Raw genomic sequence first — 18,242 nt, forward strand, 5'->3', positions numbered from 1 at the left:
GGCAGCAGCTCAGAAAGCTGCCAACTGCTGCATTCTCAGCCCCCTCCCTGCCAGTCAGTTTTTATTAAGAGGCTGGAAAAAAAATTCACAATGCCTTCCCTACCTAGAAATACTTCTGCACATACTCCCTATTTACTTTGAGGGCTATTCAGGAAAAAAGTGTAGGCTATTTTTCAGTACATCTGTGGTATTAATGGAACTTGTAAAGTAATACCTATATTTCTCCTTCAGTGGAAACTGAAGGCGTCATGCAACTTTCATGCATTAAATATATGTGATTATTACACATTACAAAAATGCAGTCTACAGGGCTGGTTTTGATTATTTTTTCCAACATATTTATAGAACTTCTGTTCTATATATGACATACAAGCCCATCACACTATTTCTTTTTTTCCCACATAAGCATAGAAAGGGTAGGAAATACTAAGCAACAAGTAATAATAACAGGCAAGAGATAAAAATCAAGGAAATGTTACTACACCTAACTTATGCTTAAATTAATTTATACTTAGCAAAAGACCCCCATAGCACCTAGTAGCAGCTGCATATCTAAGAATTACTCTATTCTTCTCATTTTTACAAACTATTCTACCAACTAATGTCTACTTGCTCACTATTCAAGTATAATTTGCAATCATTCACTCCATTTCCCTTGTCAAACACAACTGCCTTAGCCTTTTGATGAATTAATTTTCAGGCCATCTTCCTCACTAGATCATATAATCTTTCTATGTTCCCTGCAAATAATTCATATTCTCAACCAATAACACAGCATTATCTGCATACAAAAGTGCATATAGATTTACATTCAACACCTCTACTGTCACTTACATTGATCCATAAAAGCATTAAACAACCAAAGGGAAGTCATATATCCATTTCTTACCCCTTGCTCAGTGCTGGACCATCTGAGTAAGAATTCCATTTATTCTCACACATGCTTTATTTCTGTCATATGCTACTCTTATCACATTCAACAAACTTTAATTGCCTATTTATGCAAACATTGCATAGTTTATCATATACGTGCTCTAAATCAACAAACGGGCAATGAATATGCATATGAATAAGGATCACATCAGATTTTATTTTAGGAAATAGTTGCTTGTTAAATGAGTTGGAAAGAGGAAATGAATGTATAAATTGGGACTGAATATAGCTTGAAGAAGTTAGAAAAATTAAAATAGTGGTACAACAGTGATGATTGACCAGCTAAAATGAATGATCAGCGATGGTGAAGGGTGAGTTATAGATTGGAAGACAGTGGACAGCGAAAGTGAAGAAGTGATTGACTACCTGGTAGAAACAGTCTGCTATTACAGTAATTGCTATTTTTTATCTTCTACCTGTACAATCAGTCCTCAATTTACGACCACAACTGAGCCCAAAATTTATATTGCTAAGTGAGACACTTGTTAAGTGAATTTTGTCCCATGTTATGACCTTTCTTGCCAGAGTTGTTAAGTGAATCACTGCAGTTGTTGAGTTAGTAACACAATTGTTAAGTGAATCTGGCTTCCCCATTGACTTTGCTTGTCAGAAAGTTGCAAAAGGTGACCACATGGCCCTGGGACACTGCAACTGTCATAAATATGAGTTAGTTGCCAAGCATCTGAATTTTGATCACATGACCATAGGGATGTTGCTATGGTCTAAGTCTGAAAAATGGCCATATGTCACTTTTTTCAGTGCTGTTTTAACTTTGAACAGTCACTAAATGAACTATTGTAAGTCAAGGACTACCTGTACGTAGTTACAGCACATAATAAATAACTGTACTACTACCATTGTGAGTTACTGCAAGGAAAGCCTCAAGCCTGGAAGTGATGGCTAGGGGTGGATTGCTCTATCAGCATGCCTTACCTGGGACCACTGGAGAAAACTACCATCATTACGAACTGAGCAGCCAGAAGAAAAACAATGGCAGAAGCAATGGCCAGGCATTGGAGTTTAGTGGCTAGACTCTGACTCTCAGCAATATGCTGGTAATTTTATCAGTCTGATAGTTCAATAATAATTCATAAAACATCTAATTAAGAAATTATTTTCTACTGGATTGCCCACCAATAACTGAGATTTTATTTTAGCACTATAATATCTTGAAAAGGTCTATCTTGATTTCAGATACACCCATCACCAGCAATGGGAAAATTCCAGACTGCTAAAATTAATACCAGAGATTTCCAGTAACTGCTTCAGCTTGTTCAGATTCCGAAGACTATCAGCAGAGTAGCTTCTGTTTTAGGTATTAGTAGCAGAAAAAGTGAAAGGGGAATATAGTTAGTCCTTGCTTAACAACTACTCATTTTACAACCGGTCAAAGTTACAATGGTCGCGGAACCCCAGAATCTTTATCATATTCCTTCTTTTTTCTCTTTTTCTTTTTGTTGCACTTCTTTCTTGGTATTTTTTTTCTTTCTCTTAGTTTGTATTCATTTATACCATTGTAATTAAAATCCTTAAAAATATATGCAAAAAGGAAGAATGCATAAATGACATATCACAAACATGAATAATATCACTTCAAAATTATGAAATGTTTTAGTTATATCCTCCCTAAAATGAGAATACGACTGACCCATTTTCACAAAACATTCCTCAAGCCATTCTTGACTAGAAGATGTCATTAATCCTAAAGTATAATCCCCAGTTTAGATGAAGTCAATATCCTACAGAATCACAGAAAGCAGCAATACTCAATTGTAAGTGAGACACAGCACTAACTATTCTTACAATCCAAATAGGGCATCCTTCAGAATGATTGCAGCTTTGTTTAAATCCATCAAATGACCAACAAGTACTCCCAAATAAATATTTCCCAATACTTGCTCTGCTGCAAATGCTGAAGCTGTAGTTGCCAGATATCTTGTATGTGGCTAACTAGCCATTGAGGTACAGGTGGTGGCCCAAGCAATGTCAGAATTTTTTTCAACAAAGAGTTTCAGATTTTAGTTACACAATTATTTTAAATGCTTATTTCTACTGACAGTTTAACAATTTAAAAAGTCACCTCCCCCCCCCGCTTTTACAAATAAGAAGTTGTAAGACTAAAGAGTGTGAATACATTCTTATATCGCTGAAATATATAATTACTTTTAATGTACTTACCTAACAGGTTTGTTTTCTGGACCAGTGTCTCGGAAACCCATTTCTTCCAGTTTGCATCGCCGATACAATTCATAATGGCGCATATGAGTCTGTTCCCTGAGATCTTCCATATTTGTACAAATCAACATTTCTCGAAGTTTCACAAAATCACAGTGGTTCTCGTTCTCCACTAAGGAAGGGAATATAGTACGAGTAGCACTTTCTTAGAATATATTCAAAACAGTATATATGGCAGAAGAAAAACTTTCTAAAAAACTGTTTATGCAAATATGCATCATAACATGTCAAAAGGACTCTACTTCCCTGGAGATTGGACATTGTCAAATTATGTTATGCGGCTTCCAGTTCCAGTTCGCGGCGTCACTAGTCACACGTGGAGACTTCTCTCCTCGTCGACTAGGTTTCCCTCCGTTGGTGGGGTCCAAAGTCGCCCTGGAGGGTGCGACTTCTGTCGAGGAGGCTGCAATCCGGCTGCAGAGGAGTGGGAGCTCCTCTAGCTGTCCGGACGAAACTCTGAGGACCAACAGAGAAGAAGATCGGCCATGAAAATGGCCGATCGCCCTGCCGCTTCAGACTGTAAGTCAAACAACATCTAAGCTTTTAGTGCCCCCGTGGTGAATCTGGGTGAGAATTTTTTTTTATTTTTCTCTCTTTTCCGTTTATTTTTTCGATTGTGTGCCTGTAAAGAGCTTTTGAAATTATTTCCCTGGTTTGGAAAGGCAGCTTCTGCTTTTGTATGGGAAGAAAGGCATTTCACAAACACTGAAAGGCTATAATCTATTTTTATTGGGACACTAAAAAGGAAAAAACAAAGAAAAGGTTTCTCTCTCCTTTCTTTTTAATAAATTTACTATTTCTACTTTTTTATATATACATTACCTTAAAAGAGGGGGGGGGGGAGAATTGATTTTTGGAAAGGACTTTCTTAACTTACTGAGGACATCTAGTGGCGAAAATTTAATACTTCAACTTTGCTTATTTTTTCTTATGAACTTTAAAACACTAAAGATAAGCTATGCACCTGTGAAGCTGTGGGGGTGGATGTTTCTACGTTAAACAAAGCCTCTACAAAAAAGAAAAAGAGATCTCCTTTTAAGCATTAGTATTAAAATGGAGAAACCTCAGATATAACTGAATTGTGCACTTATATTGGAAAAGATTTATGAGACCACTGCAGAAATTTGTGCTACATTTAAAAACTGTACTTAAGAATTAAGATCTAGAGACTCTACTATATTTGCCCAAATTGATGTCCAGGTTACAACTGATTATGACATAAATCAAAATGTGCCAGAAGAAGAATTTACAGAGATAGAAGTGGAATTTATTTCATCTGACAATCCCTTCTCCAGCAACTTAGAGAACCAGAAGAAGCAAAGACTAAGACTTCAAAATACAAAGCAACTACATCACAAAGAGAGCAGAAAAAGACGTTCACTGCAGAGGAAGAGAGTTATACTTTCTCAAAGATTATTACAAGCAGTAAGAATTGATCTATTGGTTGAAAGAGAAAAAAGATGCTTACTACAGAGAAAGAGACATACATTTGCTCAAAGACTACTACAAGCATTGAGAATGGATTTACTGGTTGAAAGGAAAGCGTATTCATGGAAGCCGATGTGGCAGAGAAAGAAACCCAGAATTAGACTCAAAAACAAATTTTAAAATGTTTAATGGATTAAAAGACAATGTTGACTTCATGGATTGTTTTAAGGATAGTGATTTAGAGCTGAAAAATGCAATTATGTTTAAATTAGTAAAAGTTGTTGAATGGATTAAAAGGCAATGTTGGTTCTATGGATTGTTTTAAGGATAATGATTTAGACTTAGAAGTAAGAAATATACAATTATATTCATGTGTGTTTAATTTAGTCTGATGATTTTTTTTGTTTTATGGAAGTTTGTTTGGTATGGAAATATGAAAGTTAAATGTGGAATGAAAAAAGAAACTTGGCTTTACAGAGACTAAGAATGCATTTCTTGGAGTAATAGATTGATTTAGACTGGAATTTTGAAATGTTTAATTAATTAGGAGATTTTTGTGTATAATAATATGTTTTGATATGGTAATTAAATGGATGGAATTTGGTTTGCTTAATGAATGGAAATGAATTAAGTCAATGATTACGATAAGCAACAAAAATGGACTTACTGGCTGAAAGATTAAAGATGATCTAGATTTAGAAGTAAGAAAATTATAACTACATATATGTGTAATGTTTAATTAATTAAGAGATATTTATCCAAAGTAATATGATTTGATAAGATATGATAATATTGTCGTTTTTTAAACTAAATTAGCTATTATTGGAAGAAGAAATAAGTAAGATTGGTGATAAAAAAGGGATGAGAGAGATTAAGAACTTGAATTTATTTGCAAGAGATATTTGAAGGGGTAATATGTTGATGTAAAACATTATTTGGTTATGGTAATCGAAATTGATAAAGTTTTAATAAACAGGTTTAGTAGTAATTGAAATTTAGGATAGAAATGAAATATATTAAATTTATTATGTTACTTGAGGGAAATAGAGAGATGATAGCGAATGTATTAAGTTGAGCTGTTATTCTGTGATTTTATGTTGGGAATCTTTGTTTACCCCAACACCACGTTGTGTCTCAAACACTTTTTGTTAAAACTATAAAACCAATAAAATATATTTTTTAAAAAAAATTATGTTATGCAACCAGCAAAATAAATTCCAAGCAGACTAATCCCCATTCCTTAACATGGTACAACTATGGCTAATCTTTGAATAACCCTGAATATCTCTCTTTCTCTTTCTCTTTGTCTATCTGTCTGTCTGTTTGTGTTTGTGTAGAACCTATTTCTGAATTTTAGCTTTAGGAGTTAGTTTTACATAAACTAAGATAATTTTAAATAAATAGCATTCTATTTTTTAATTTTAAAGGCAAAGTTTATACTGGCAAAAACAGCGGTAACAATATTTTGTACCATCCTTTTAGCACCCTTCCTATTTTACTTTGAAACAGTTGTTCATTATTTTGCTCTATATTGGTTTTTGACCAAAATAAACTTTGAATTGAACAGAATAAGCATCACAACTGGAAAGAAAAAAAGCTAATGATGGCAATTTACAAGCCTTCTCCAATCAACTGTTTCATGATTTTTTTACCTCTCTTCTATGCCAGATATTTAAATTCTTAGGGAGAAACTTTTAGGTGGAATGGAAATGGGATAAAAGATGGAGAAATTATTTAATTGCAAGTGGCATCCAGTACTACTTAATTTTAATTTAAATTTATGTAAATGAGCAGCTCTTGAAAATGTTACTTCCTTTTTAAAATTCTGTAATGCCCTATGGCAAAAAATAATACTCCTACTTATTTCTTTGGCTAATAATAACCCATTAATATTTAAATTTATATTTTAAAAGCTATAGAGTGGATCAATATCTGTCTAATACATATTTAAAAAGATGTCAAAAATAAGTAGTTTAGATCTAAAAGTGGACAGCCCATTTGGTAGAATGTGAGGCAGCAATAGAAGCTACTTTCAAAAATTCTGCCAGGAAAAACTGCAGGGACTTGTCCATGTTGTCAACTACAGTCAAGACTGAAATGAAGGCTTTCTATAATTTTAAATAAAGTTCTTAAATAAGCAGCATTCTTTCATGATGCCTTATAAAGAGAGCTAATCAAAAGTAATTTACTCATAAATTAATGTGTTAACTGTAGACTGAAAAATATATCAGTGAGGCACATATTGTTATCCATATAGTTCATTTTGATACTTCTAAAACCTGATCTTACATTTGTTTTTTTTAAAAAAAAGATCTTAAGATATCAAAACTCACTTATCCTAGAGTTTTCCAAAACTGGTTTCATACATATTGATATTGTTTATTATCTTTAATTATTTATTTCTCCAGAAGACTATAGATAATGCATTTTATGCTTCTTTACATTTTATCCTAATATATAGCAAGTTAGACAAAGAAAATGAAGGTGACTGAGTGGGAAATCTAAATCTGGGTCTAATAAAAACCTCTATGATTCATATATCATACTTACAAAAGAACTACTTCTTATTATTCTCAAAATGGAATGCTGAGAATTGTGGCCAAGATAAGGATTTTATTTAAAAGTAGGTTTATAGCATTGTAACAGTTTCTGAAATCAACAACTTTATTTAATAAAACCTAAGGAATATATTCGGCTCCAGAATATGAAAAAATATTGGTTCTAGTCTGGAATCTGTTAAAAAAAATAGAGGAAATAAGTTCCTTAAAGTGTTGCGAAATGCACACTTATTTAGTTAAAAGCAGACCTTTAATCAAAAATTTAATAAGAGTCTAAACTCTTGTTTACCTTGCACAATGCCCCAAGGATACTGGCGAGCCTTTATGACTTTGTTACCAATCTTTATCTCTTCTGTACTCCCCACTACAGCAAATGGCAAGTGTCCCTGAGAAACATAAAATACATTAAATAGCACAGATGAAACTAGAATAAAACATTAGCATATTGACTAATTTATACATATATTTTATCACAGATGAGAGGGCTGCTGTTGCATGTGTTAACCAAAACCTGAATGGGAAGGGCTACCCTCCTGTAAACATGGCCATCTGAGTTTCAAGTTTGATATCTGCCACAACCTCAGGGCAGGGCAAGGGAGGGGATATATTTACCTGGGAATTCTTTTAGCTATCAGAAGAGTGGAATGTGAAACTTTGTTTATGAACTTGGGGACTTTCTAGAGAACACATAGGCTGATCCTCATCAGTTGTACATCTTATCCTCTAGCTGCCAAAGCAATGTCACTAAAATCTGTCTCATTTTCTAACACTAGATTAACATAAGTACTAGTGAAAAGCAAAGATCTAATTTTATAAATTATTTAGATTTATTAAAATCTCCATTCTAAAAGGGAAAAGGGGAAAAAAATCATAAAATTCCTATTCCTAGAGGGCAATATTTCTATTTAGGCAATTTCCCGGTCGTAAAAAGGGATCAGACAGTTTTCTAACTATACTGAGAAAACAGTCCTCACCTTCTCAGGCTGAAACTTGGATAGGAATATTTTTCACAAATCTCATTTCAACTTTAGCAGATATAAATAACTGAACCTGTCAACCAACGAGTTGAAAAATTATGAACTGTAGAGATACTAGTGGAACAATCTGGGTTATTCAAGCAGCAACTCCAGAAATACTAATATAACTATTCCAGGATATCAATTGACTTCTGATAATTGAGAAGAATATGTCTGAAAAGCAGTCTTAATGCCTGGAAAAAAAATAAAGCTGTAATAGCTTCAGGGTAGGATTCCTATGTTAGCGTCACTCTTTCAAAAATGAAATCCTTACCCAAATTTTGAATTGGTCAAGAGTCATTGTGCCTCTAAATACTGGCCTGATAAATTTTTTCTCAAGAAGGAACTACCTCCCACATAGATGACAGTCTAAGACAATTTTAATGGAAGGTGGTAGAACTTTTGCACTGCCACCATAGTAAAGGGAGACAACTATGACAGAAGGAGGAACTAGGTACTATATTACGTTTTGTACTGCATTAAGGCCTCTCATGCTAGACTATAACACAGCCAATAGGGAATGCAGACATCAGAGAGTATATTTAATAAATGTATTACATCAGTAAAATATACACTTAATTTCTCCTACTTTCATAAACAGATTTTAGAGATTTATAAAACTGAAAAAGGAGTTATCCTCAGCAGAAAGATTGAGAAGGCCTAGCCCTAACCCACCCCCCACCCACCCCCTCTCTCTCTCATATAATTCATCTATCCATCCATCCAACCAACCAACCAACCATCCATTGATCCTGCAAGTGCAGGATCTCCTTTTTTCAGATCAACCAAGTGTTGAATCATTGGTTGCAACAGGAATTGACCAACTGGCTTGTCATCAGAACCTGGCATCATAGGCTAGGACAGACTGACTTCCTGAAAGTCACTCTTTTGGCTTTCATCCTTAAAGCAGGACTAGAACTTACAGTTTCCTGATCTCTAGCCTGGTGCCTTAATAATTAGACCAGGGGTGTCAAACTCACAACATCATGTAACGTGTCACGACATATCTCAACTTTTTTTCCATTGCCAGCAATGGGCTGGGCGCGGTTTCAGCATGACGCATCTGGCCTGTGTGCCGGCAGTTGTACACCACTGAACTAGACCATGATGCAGAGGCATAGTGGCTTAGAACAAAAAATTAAACACTCAGAGTACAATATAAAGAAGAAAATATCCATAGTAATTTCAGGCTTGCAGTTAAGGTAGCCACTCAAGAACTTTCTTCAGCATAAGTACTCAAAGAAACTGAAAATTGGAATGTAAAGATGGGTTCTAGCAAGAATTTTAAATTATGCTCTAAGTGCCGCTAATGCAAATACAATTCGGATTTCATATATGAGCATTGTGTTCTATGGAAGAAAAACACATTTATGGTGGAATACTTTCTCATAAAATATAATTGAACAGTCCAGAATTTTTGAAGAAACATGGCAGTAGGAGTTCCCATTAAAATGCTACCCTCTATCCAAAAACGAAGCCAGTAATTGCAGACAATGAGTCTCTAGTTTAAATATAATATCTTTGGTAATGTACTTACATTCATGGTAGCATTAATTTTAGCAATGCTCTCATCATCTGTTGGAAACTGGTATATTTGAACTCCATTACTGACCAGCTCACTCATTATTTTGATCTTAAACTTCTGCAGTTCAGATTTAGAAATTGTATCTGCTTTGGCTATAACTGGAATAATGTTCACCTATTAAAGAAATCAGATTGCTATGAAATATGCAAACTTCATTTGAACTTTTTAGATTATCAGTTACAATCACTGAACAGGGTACGTTGTTTTTTAGATTGCACAATATATTGTCTTTTTAGAGATACAAAATAATACTTTAATAACCTGAACAATTTTCACCCATCTGTATAGTCCATTTAGCTTTTGGTCCATCATTAAATTGATCAGGTATATCACAGAAGGCTTTAATATAACTAGATAAAAGTTATTTAAGAAATATGAGGTATCAATTTCATTAGAAATAATATAAGAACTTTTCCTTTAAAGAAAGAAAAGGGAGTAGCTACTGTTATCAGAATGCATTGGTATTTCCTACATTTTCAAAGAGAAAGATAACATTATTTTGGGACTAATTTCATGTAAAACACATTTTTAAAAAAGTATTTACATGCGTCCCAACAAACTGTGTTTCTTTTGATTTCTTCAATTAAATGCTAAGCAAGCTTGGATATCTGTGATCAGACAATATTTTAGAGCGTCTGAATACCGGCAATCCCAAGTGAAACCTTTGATATGCTTATGAATAATGCAGAAAGGTTGCTTTTTCATGTCTTCTTGCCATTTTGTTAAAGAGATGAGTATTGCTGCTTTGGGGTAAAATGATCCTTTTGTAGTGACTGTATCAAGGCATGTAGATGTTTTCTCCAGACTCAGCTACAAGTTAAAAACCAGATCTGTCTTCATCATTTTTAAAATCTGACTTTCCAACTAATTAACAGTCTTTTATGACAACTTGTCTCTGCCCTAATAGTTTCTTTAGCTTCTTTACTTATGTTTGGTAAGAACTGCAAGATGAACTACATCAGTGCAAGGAATGGATGGAAATATAAATGATGCCTAGAAATGGGGAGGAGGTGAAGGAAATAATCCAACAATCCATCCCTAAAGTGCTAAATCCAGATCCCATTCCACCCCATTTTACCACTCCATAGATCACTAACAATGAGCATTCTGCAGCCAATTTAGATTAGCAGAAAATCAGATTCCTACACAATGTTTTTAGTCTCAAATCTGAACAATATCTTCAAAAAATAAACAAATGCCTTAAAATTAAACTATTTTTACATTATATTGATAAAAAGAATTATTAAAAAAATGTTTTGAAGCTGAAGAGACTTGTGTCAAATACCCAATTTCCCTATCAACTCATTCACAACTATCAGATGTGGGTGTCTTGCTATCTATTCTCGTGACATCTTCATTAGAGTTAGTCCATATTAAACAGACAAAAAATGAATCCAGACAGGACTTATTTGATGAGTAGCAGTTATTTAATAAGGAATTAACTTTGCTCAGATGACTAACCTAGAGTTTAAATTAACTTGCTTATGCAGTTCAGTTACTTATGATAATAAATAGCAACTGTAAAAAAATGCTTTAAACAGAACTAGCTGGAGCAGTACAAATTAGTATTTAAATATATAAAGAACTCATTTTTTCATTCCCTCTGAGGTGTACTTCTATTAATGTTAGTTAGTCTTAAAATGATGATGAGCAATTGCTTTAAATACCATGGAACATTTTACTTAATAGAATGTCAGCACAAAGATTATTTCACTGCTGAAAGCACTTATAGAAAGTCTAGTCCAAAGCTGTAATATTTAAATAGATCCATATGAAATCAATATAAACTTGAAATATTATATAGGCAGTTATTCATTTCATAGGAAACTAGAATCTAATTGGAAGGGACTTCATGGTCATCTACTCCAACCCATCCTTGATAGCTACTAAGATCCAACTTAAAAAGGGGAGTTTACTACTGTAATAGGCAGACCATTCAGCTGTTAGTGACCTCTTACTGTCAAGAAATTCCTTTTAATATTCAGCTTGAATGTCTTTTCTTTCAATTTCAATATTAACCTCAGTTTCAAAACAAAAACGACCTACTCCCTCTTCAACATGATTAACTTTCAGATTTATATAGACCATGAAACTAATCAAAGAGAGAAGCAACCTAGAACTAAGGAGAAACTTCCTGACAGTTAGAACAATTAACCAGTGGAACAACCTGCCTCCAGAAGTGGTGAATGCTCCAACACTGGAAGTTTTTAAGAAGAGACTGGATAGCCATTTGTCTGAAATGGTATAGGGTTTCCTGCCTGAGCAGGGGACTGGACTAGATGACCTCCAAGGTCCCTTCCAACTTTATTATTATTATTATCATAATATCCTCCTTCAGTCTTCATTACTTTAAAACAATCCTAATTACATAGAAGATTTTTAATTAGAATATAATTTCAGAACACGCCTCTAGTTATGTAATGTAGCTACTTGATAACAATGGTTCCCATTTATTTCTTATACACTTTCCCCTCTTTCCCCTCCCTGCACAGCCTGATTAAAGGTTGATTTTGTTTTCTACTACTATTCAATTCTGCAATATATTGAAATGCACCAAGGCCTGTACATGGTTACTTTTAGAGGCAGCTCATACCTTATGTCAAAACATGGTTAATTTTTATTTTTTTATTTGAAATTTAGATGTGTTTTAGAGCAAACAGAGAATATCCTTACACAAATATATTAATATCTAAGAAGAAGTTGATGTTGAGTAGACGCCATGACATTAATATTAATTAGCGTATTAATTAGCATATGTGTTCTGATGGGCACTATAGACCAAATAAATCCCCAGAAACAAATCTGATATTTTTAAATTATTTTTCCAAACAGGAAAAAAGTCATCCTATATTTCCTAATAGCAATCTTAGATTGCCAATTTATTTAGCAAGTAACTTACACCACTGGGAACATACAGACTTTTGACTAGATTTTGCCACAAACACCAATGCCTTGTATAAAATAGATAAGATCATCCTTTCCTTATTCCATAACAAAATAATTTTATTCTTGATTTTTTTCCAAAATAAGTGAATTGTCTTACTCAGTTACACTGACCTACTCATCAAATTAAGACAATGTTTATTTTTACTAAAACCTTTTTTGATGCTACAACAATAAAAAATGCATTACATTTTAAAATATTACATTGAATATTTATGTTGGAAAGAGACTGGCTGAGCCAGGTGGAGAGTTAAATGGGGAATTAGTCTGGAATTCCTATGTGGGCACAAGATGGAGAAGTCTGACCCCTCCTGAGTGCCACTGAACATTAATTTTACCCAGTTTGAAAAGATTCCTGTACATAGGCTTCAGCAATAAAACAGCTAATTGAACTCTTGTGTGGCTCTAGTTGTTAGTAGCTAATACTATTAGAGATAGTCCTCAACTTACCATCACTTGTTTTACTATTGTTCAAAGTTATCACTGATCCTATATGTTGTCATGGTCATATGATCAAAATTCAGGTGCTTGGTACCTGGCATATATTTATGATGGTTGCAGCATCCTGAGGTCGCATGATCACCATTTACAACCATCCCAAGGGACTTCCAACAACCAAAATCAATGGAGGAAGCCAAATTAATTTAATGACCATGGTGATATGCTTAACAACCATGACAAAAAGATCATAAAACTGGGCATGATTCATTTAACAACTGGTTCTGGTCCCAACTGTGGTTGTAAATCAACGACTATCCCTACATTATTTTAAAAGGTTGGGTATTTTGCTTTTTTCAGAGCTATGATTTTAAAATCTTACCTTGCTGTCAAGATTTTTCATTGTTAACAAATCAAGAGTTTTAAGGGAATGCCCTGTGGGTGAAATGAAATACAGGCACACATGGATGCGAGTATCATGATAATTATATAAGGATCGCTTAATTTTCAGCTCTTCTTGGAGGTAGGCCTCAAACTGCGCATCGATATAATCAACAATTGGCTGATAACTAGAGAGAACAAGAATCCGTTTTAGAACAAGGAGTTAAATTCCATTCCAATATGCACGCAGAAATTGGAGAGGATAACAATAATTTTAACAATTCAATTCTATTTTTATAAAACTTTACTACATATTAATAACTCAGAATATTATAAGGTATAAACAATCTGTAGAGTTCAAGATCTTGTAAAACAGTCTCAGAATCAGACATGATTGTACAGAAGAAAAAAATGCATGCAAATATAATCTAATTCTGTCCAAGGACAGAAAATGTTTTCTAACAAGTGCAACAAATCTATATCTAAAATAGCTTTTAAAAATATAATTCAGCAGTCTTCATTCCTTTCAGATTCATTTAATATTCCAGCAAAACTCATTCCATTATGTTATAAAACCATTCCTAAGAGCCATTCCCTATGTATACTAGAAAAAAACCAAGCAGATGACAGCAATTTTTTGTTTAATTTAGAACAAACTAAACTGTAAAGTCCTACAGCAGAGTCAAATTTAATCTTCCTATTATTGTCCATTATGCAAGTTGCATAACTTATTTCACTCAATTTACAATGGAAGGGTAGGACATAAGAATACTAATCCAAACACTATTACTTAGTATAGTGAAACCTAGGAAGGAGGAAAACATATTTAGCACCAGTAATTTTATTGGTTGTGGGTTGTAAGGGACAAAGAGAGAGAAAAACAAGAACTGGGCAATCTTTAAATTAGGGTTGAAGGACATTTCAAACTTGAGAGATGGATGACTTGTCATACTAACCAGTGTGGAGAGGTTCCTGGATTGCTGAAATTCACAAAAATTCTAGTAACTAAAATTCCATCCAAGTACTCTGTTTTGTGCCAAATATTTCTTAGAAACTAACCAGTGGTATAAACAACGAATAAAGTCATATCAGAATCATTGATTCTTGTTTTGCTTGAATATAAATTTGTTCTGCAAAAAATGTGCTCTGTCAAAATATAGAGAACCATTCCTTCCTTGCACCTCCTTCGAAATGTTATAGATAAGTTGATTCAGAACACTGAAGAAGAACAACAAATTGATACAAGATACTGAGGCAAACTAAGAGAACAAGGTTATCTCATGTGCAGGTAGTCCTCGAAATATGACCTTAATAGAGTCTGCCTGTTACGGATGCAAGTGATGATGACTGTGAAGTAAGATGGCCTCATTTTAATGACCCTCAACCACTGCTTTCCCTGATGCAATTGTTAAACATGCGGGTCATTAAGTGGAGAATAGGGTACCTTAGTGGTGTGGGAGGCCCTGGGAGGCCTAGTGCAGGCCCAGGCCCACCTGCCCCAGGCCTTCTAAAATATTCCCCACCCTCAGAGATACCCTGTACTCGGCTTCCAGCTGCTTGGGTCTCCACAGGCATTCCCTCTCCAGTCCCTGCAGGACTCTACCTACTGCACCAGGTCTCCACAGGCCTTTCCACTCTCAGGCCTTAGGACCCTGCAGGGCTTAGGTCTGATTCTCATTCCACCAGGCCCCACACCTTCCTCCTCACTTATCTTTTGAAGATTTCCAGATATCATGTTAAGGAAAGTCAGACCACACATCCCTGGGCCACATGGCTGCCTCCCATAAGCACTTATCATTTTCAGCATGCCCGCTATTTCTTGAGGGTGTGCAAAAATGGTGGCTGCTTCTACAAGGCCAATACATAGTCCAGGGACAAACCACTCTGTTTTGCTACCTTAATGCGGTCTGCACAGCACTGCAAAAGTTTTCCTTTTGAAAAACTCCAGTCTTCATGAGAAAAGGAAGCTTTCTACAGCTGGAGATCTTCAAAAGGTAAGTGTGTGATGGGTGATGGGCAGGTCTAAGGCCTATGGGGTCCCGGTGGGGCAGGATAGGGGGAACTGGTGAGGAAGAGAGGTGGGGAGAACTGCAGCATCCCTATGGTCAGTTGTAAGGGCAAATAACCATAGGGCGCTGCCGCGATCTAACTTCAAACTAGGATTCTAAGTAGCTTTTAGAGGGTCTGTGATAACTTCAAACAGCCATTAAGTGACAGTGATATACAGGACTACCTGTATAGAAAGAATCAATGATAAGTCTGGGCTGAATAAGGAGAAGAAGAGATCTTGTATCTTAAGTTTTTAAGAAAGGGAAATGCCTACAGAAAGGGGAGGAAAAAGAAGACTGGGCTGGACCAGCCTATTGGTTCCTATTTTTTCCAGCACTCACTTTCCATGTTTCTGAGACGTCAATGAAATACAAAGAAACTATGTAGCATATAATGGCAATTTAACTAACTCACAGCTTGAATATATCAGACGTATCTGATCTTCTTTCCCCTTTTCTCTTCCCTCCCTATTTCCTTGAACTAGGCTGTTTAACTTTCTAATCATTTACCAAACTTCTGATGTTTAATTGTAAAATCACTCATCAAAGTTTAAATGTTGAATTTTGTAACAATTGACTAAAATTCAAATAGAAGAAACAATATCTGACCTTTTATGGCTATCCACTAAGCTTTAAGTAACGAAACAGTAAAATCCAAACCTTGTCCGATTCTTAAGCCTCATGCACACAGCTTATTTAAAGAATATAAAGGGCACAACATTGAACGTTATTGCATGGCTGTGCCTGAAAAGGTAAGGAATGCATCTCTGAAAAGAAATATCACTCTGGATAGCGAGATGGGCAGCATGTAAATTAGAGAGAAAGAGAGAAAAACATCTTAGAAGCCAAATTGATGGGGGTAATAATGATCATCTAAGGTCACATTTGGTAGAGATATCTATGCAAACAGAAGATATGAGAGGTCAAACCAGTAAGGTATTGCTGTGATATTGGGGGCCAGACTTGGTAGAAATTTTCATGAAGGGTGAGGCTGATTTAAGGGCTCAATTAAATATTGTGGGAGACATTCCAAGGCAGTGGGCAAACTGGCAAAGTCTCAATGTAGATCCACAAAGAGTTCTACAAGTAGAAAGTTTGCATGCGTGTGTGTGTGTGTTTGTGTGTGCACACACTTAGTCCAAAGAGTGACCATAACATGAGAATCCAAACAATTGATCATTTGCAAGTTTAGAAGATCTTGTTTTTCTCTGAAGTTATTTTACAACAGATGGAAATCTAGAGCAGCTTACAGCTGCTCAATGAAAAAATGAAGTTGTCACATGGAAGCCGTTAGTCAAATATAATTTGTTGATCCTAATACTCTGTTGATAAACTAATGAGGAAAACAAAATGTCTCCTGTTCAACATTAAGAAAGAACATAGTTTTCAACTATAGCCAACTATCTGGAAATGATTACCAGTGGCTTTATTAGATGTTATGCTTTACTGATATCCACAGTTGTATTTGTTCTATTACATAAAATAAATGTCAAGAATCCAGATCAGCAGCAGGCAGTTCATTTGAATTAAAAGATACTGACCTATCATCTTTGTTTATCTGGTCCCCAAATCCAACTGTATTTACAATTGTTAGCTTCAATCGGACATTGCTTTCCTGAAGCTCATAAGTCTGAGCTTTAAGCCTCACATTTGGCTGAAAGTGTGTTGACACATGATCATCAAAAGAGGTATTGAACAAGGTATCAATCAAAGTTGATTTTCCAATTCCTGTCTCTCCTAAAATTAAAGAGAGATTTAAAAAGTACAGTTATATCACAAATTCACTTTCATAAATGTCACTGAAACACAAAAAGAAAAACTTCATTTCTACCATTTAAAAGTAATAGTGAGTTTTGTTATAACTTCATTATGGATACAATTAGAAATGCAGGTTTCCTTCTGTAATTTTTATAGTAACATCTGAACAATATGCAAAAACATTTCTCAAAAAGACATCAGGTGCCCATTAGCTTCACTCTGCAACTTGCAAGAACTATTCCTTCTAATCAAGTCTTTATTTCTTTCTGTCTTCCCCTGTCATTTCCATATCCCTTATTTCATTTCAGTTTTTCTCTTTTGCTCTGTGGGAACCATATTGAAGAAACTGAAACCAAAGTGCTGAATTTTCAGAAGATGGTCTAACATGCTATCATTTTAAAACATTGCATGTCATTCAACTGTCTTCACACACTGTCTTCATAAGTTACATGGCTTTCTATTCTCTGTTACTCTCATATTAATCTTCTAAAATACAATAAGCTGAGACACAATAACTGAACCAAACAATAAGTTCATAATGACTGATATGGGCTAAAATATCCATTTTTAATCAGTCATATGTATAGGTAGTTCTCGACTTATGATATATTGAGACAATAATTTTCAATGTACATCATTGTGGTCATAAGTCAGGTTGCACCAATTTTAATGGCAGTTGTTAAGCAAATTCAGCTTCCCCAGTGGGCATGTTTTGTCAGAAACCGGCAAAAAAAACAATGCAAACCATGGTTATGTGACTGCAGGTTGCTGCAACTGGTTGTAAATAAGTTGTCAAGTGCACAAATGGCAGTGATATGGTCATTAGTGCAAGTGCAAGTACAAGTCATAAGTCACTTTTTCCAAGTCGTAACTTTGAACCATTGTTAAACAGTTGACAGTTAAATAAGTTGAGAACTAT

At 34.7% G+C, this 18,242-nt stretch overlaps 1 protein-coding gene across 4 annotated transcripts in view; it reads right to left on the reverse strand.

The window, feature by feature from the left end:
• Positions 1–18,242, reverse strand: part of SEPTIN10 (septin 10) — a 46,780-nt gene that overhangs the window by 16,252 nt on the left and 12,286 nt on the right. For all 4 annotated transcript variants that reach the window (XM_039349121.1, XM_039349122.1, XM_039349120.1 and 1 more), the window contains exons 4-8: positions 17,107–17,302; positions 13,519–13,705; positions 9,708–9,869; positions 7,444–7,540; positions 3,112–3,280 (exon numbers count right to left, since the gene is read on the reverse strand). In XM_039349121.1, the coding sequence (XP_039205055.1) occupies positions 3,112–3,280; positions 7,444–7,540; positions 9,708–9,869; positions 13,519–13,705; positions 17,107–17,302 (811 nt within the window). The remainder of the gene's footprint in view (positions 1–3,111; positions 3,281–7,443; positions 7,541–9,707; positions 9,870–13,518; positions 13,706–17,106; positions 17,303–18,242) is intronic.

The sequence above is a fragment of the Crotalus tigris genome, unplaced genomic scaffold (assembly GCF_016545835.1).
Source record: "Crotalus tigris isolate CLP2741 ecotype Arizona unplaced genomic scaffold, ASM1654583v1 scf7180000018227.753833, whole genome shotgun sequence".
Classification (NCBI taxonomy): domain Eukaryota; kingdom Metazoa; phylum Chordata; class Lepidosauria; order Squamata; family Viperidae; genus Crotalus; species Crotalus tigris.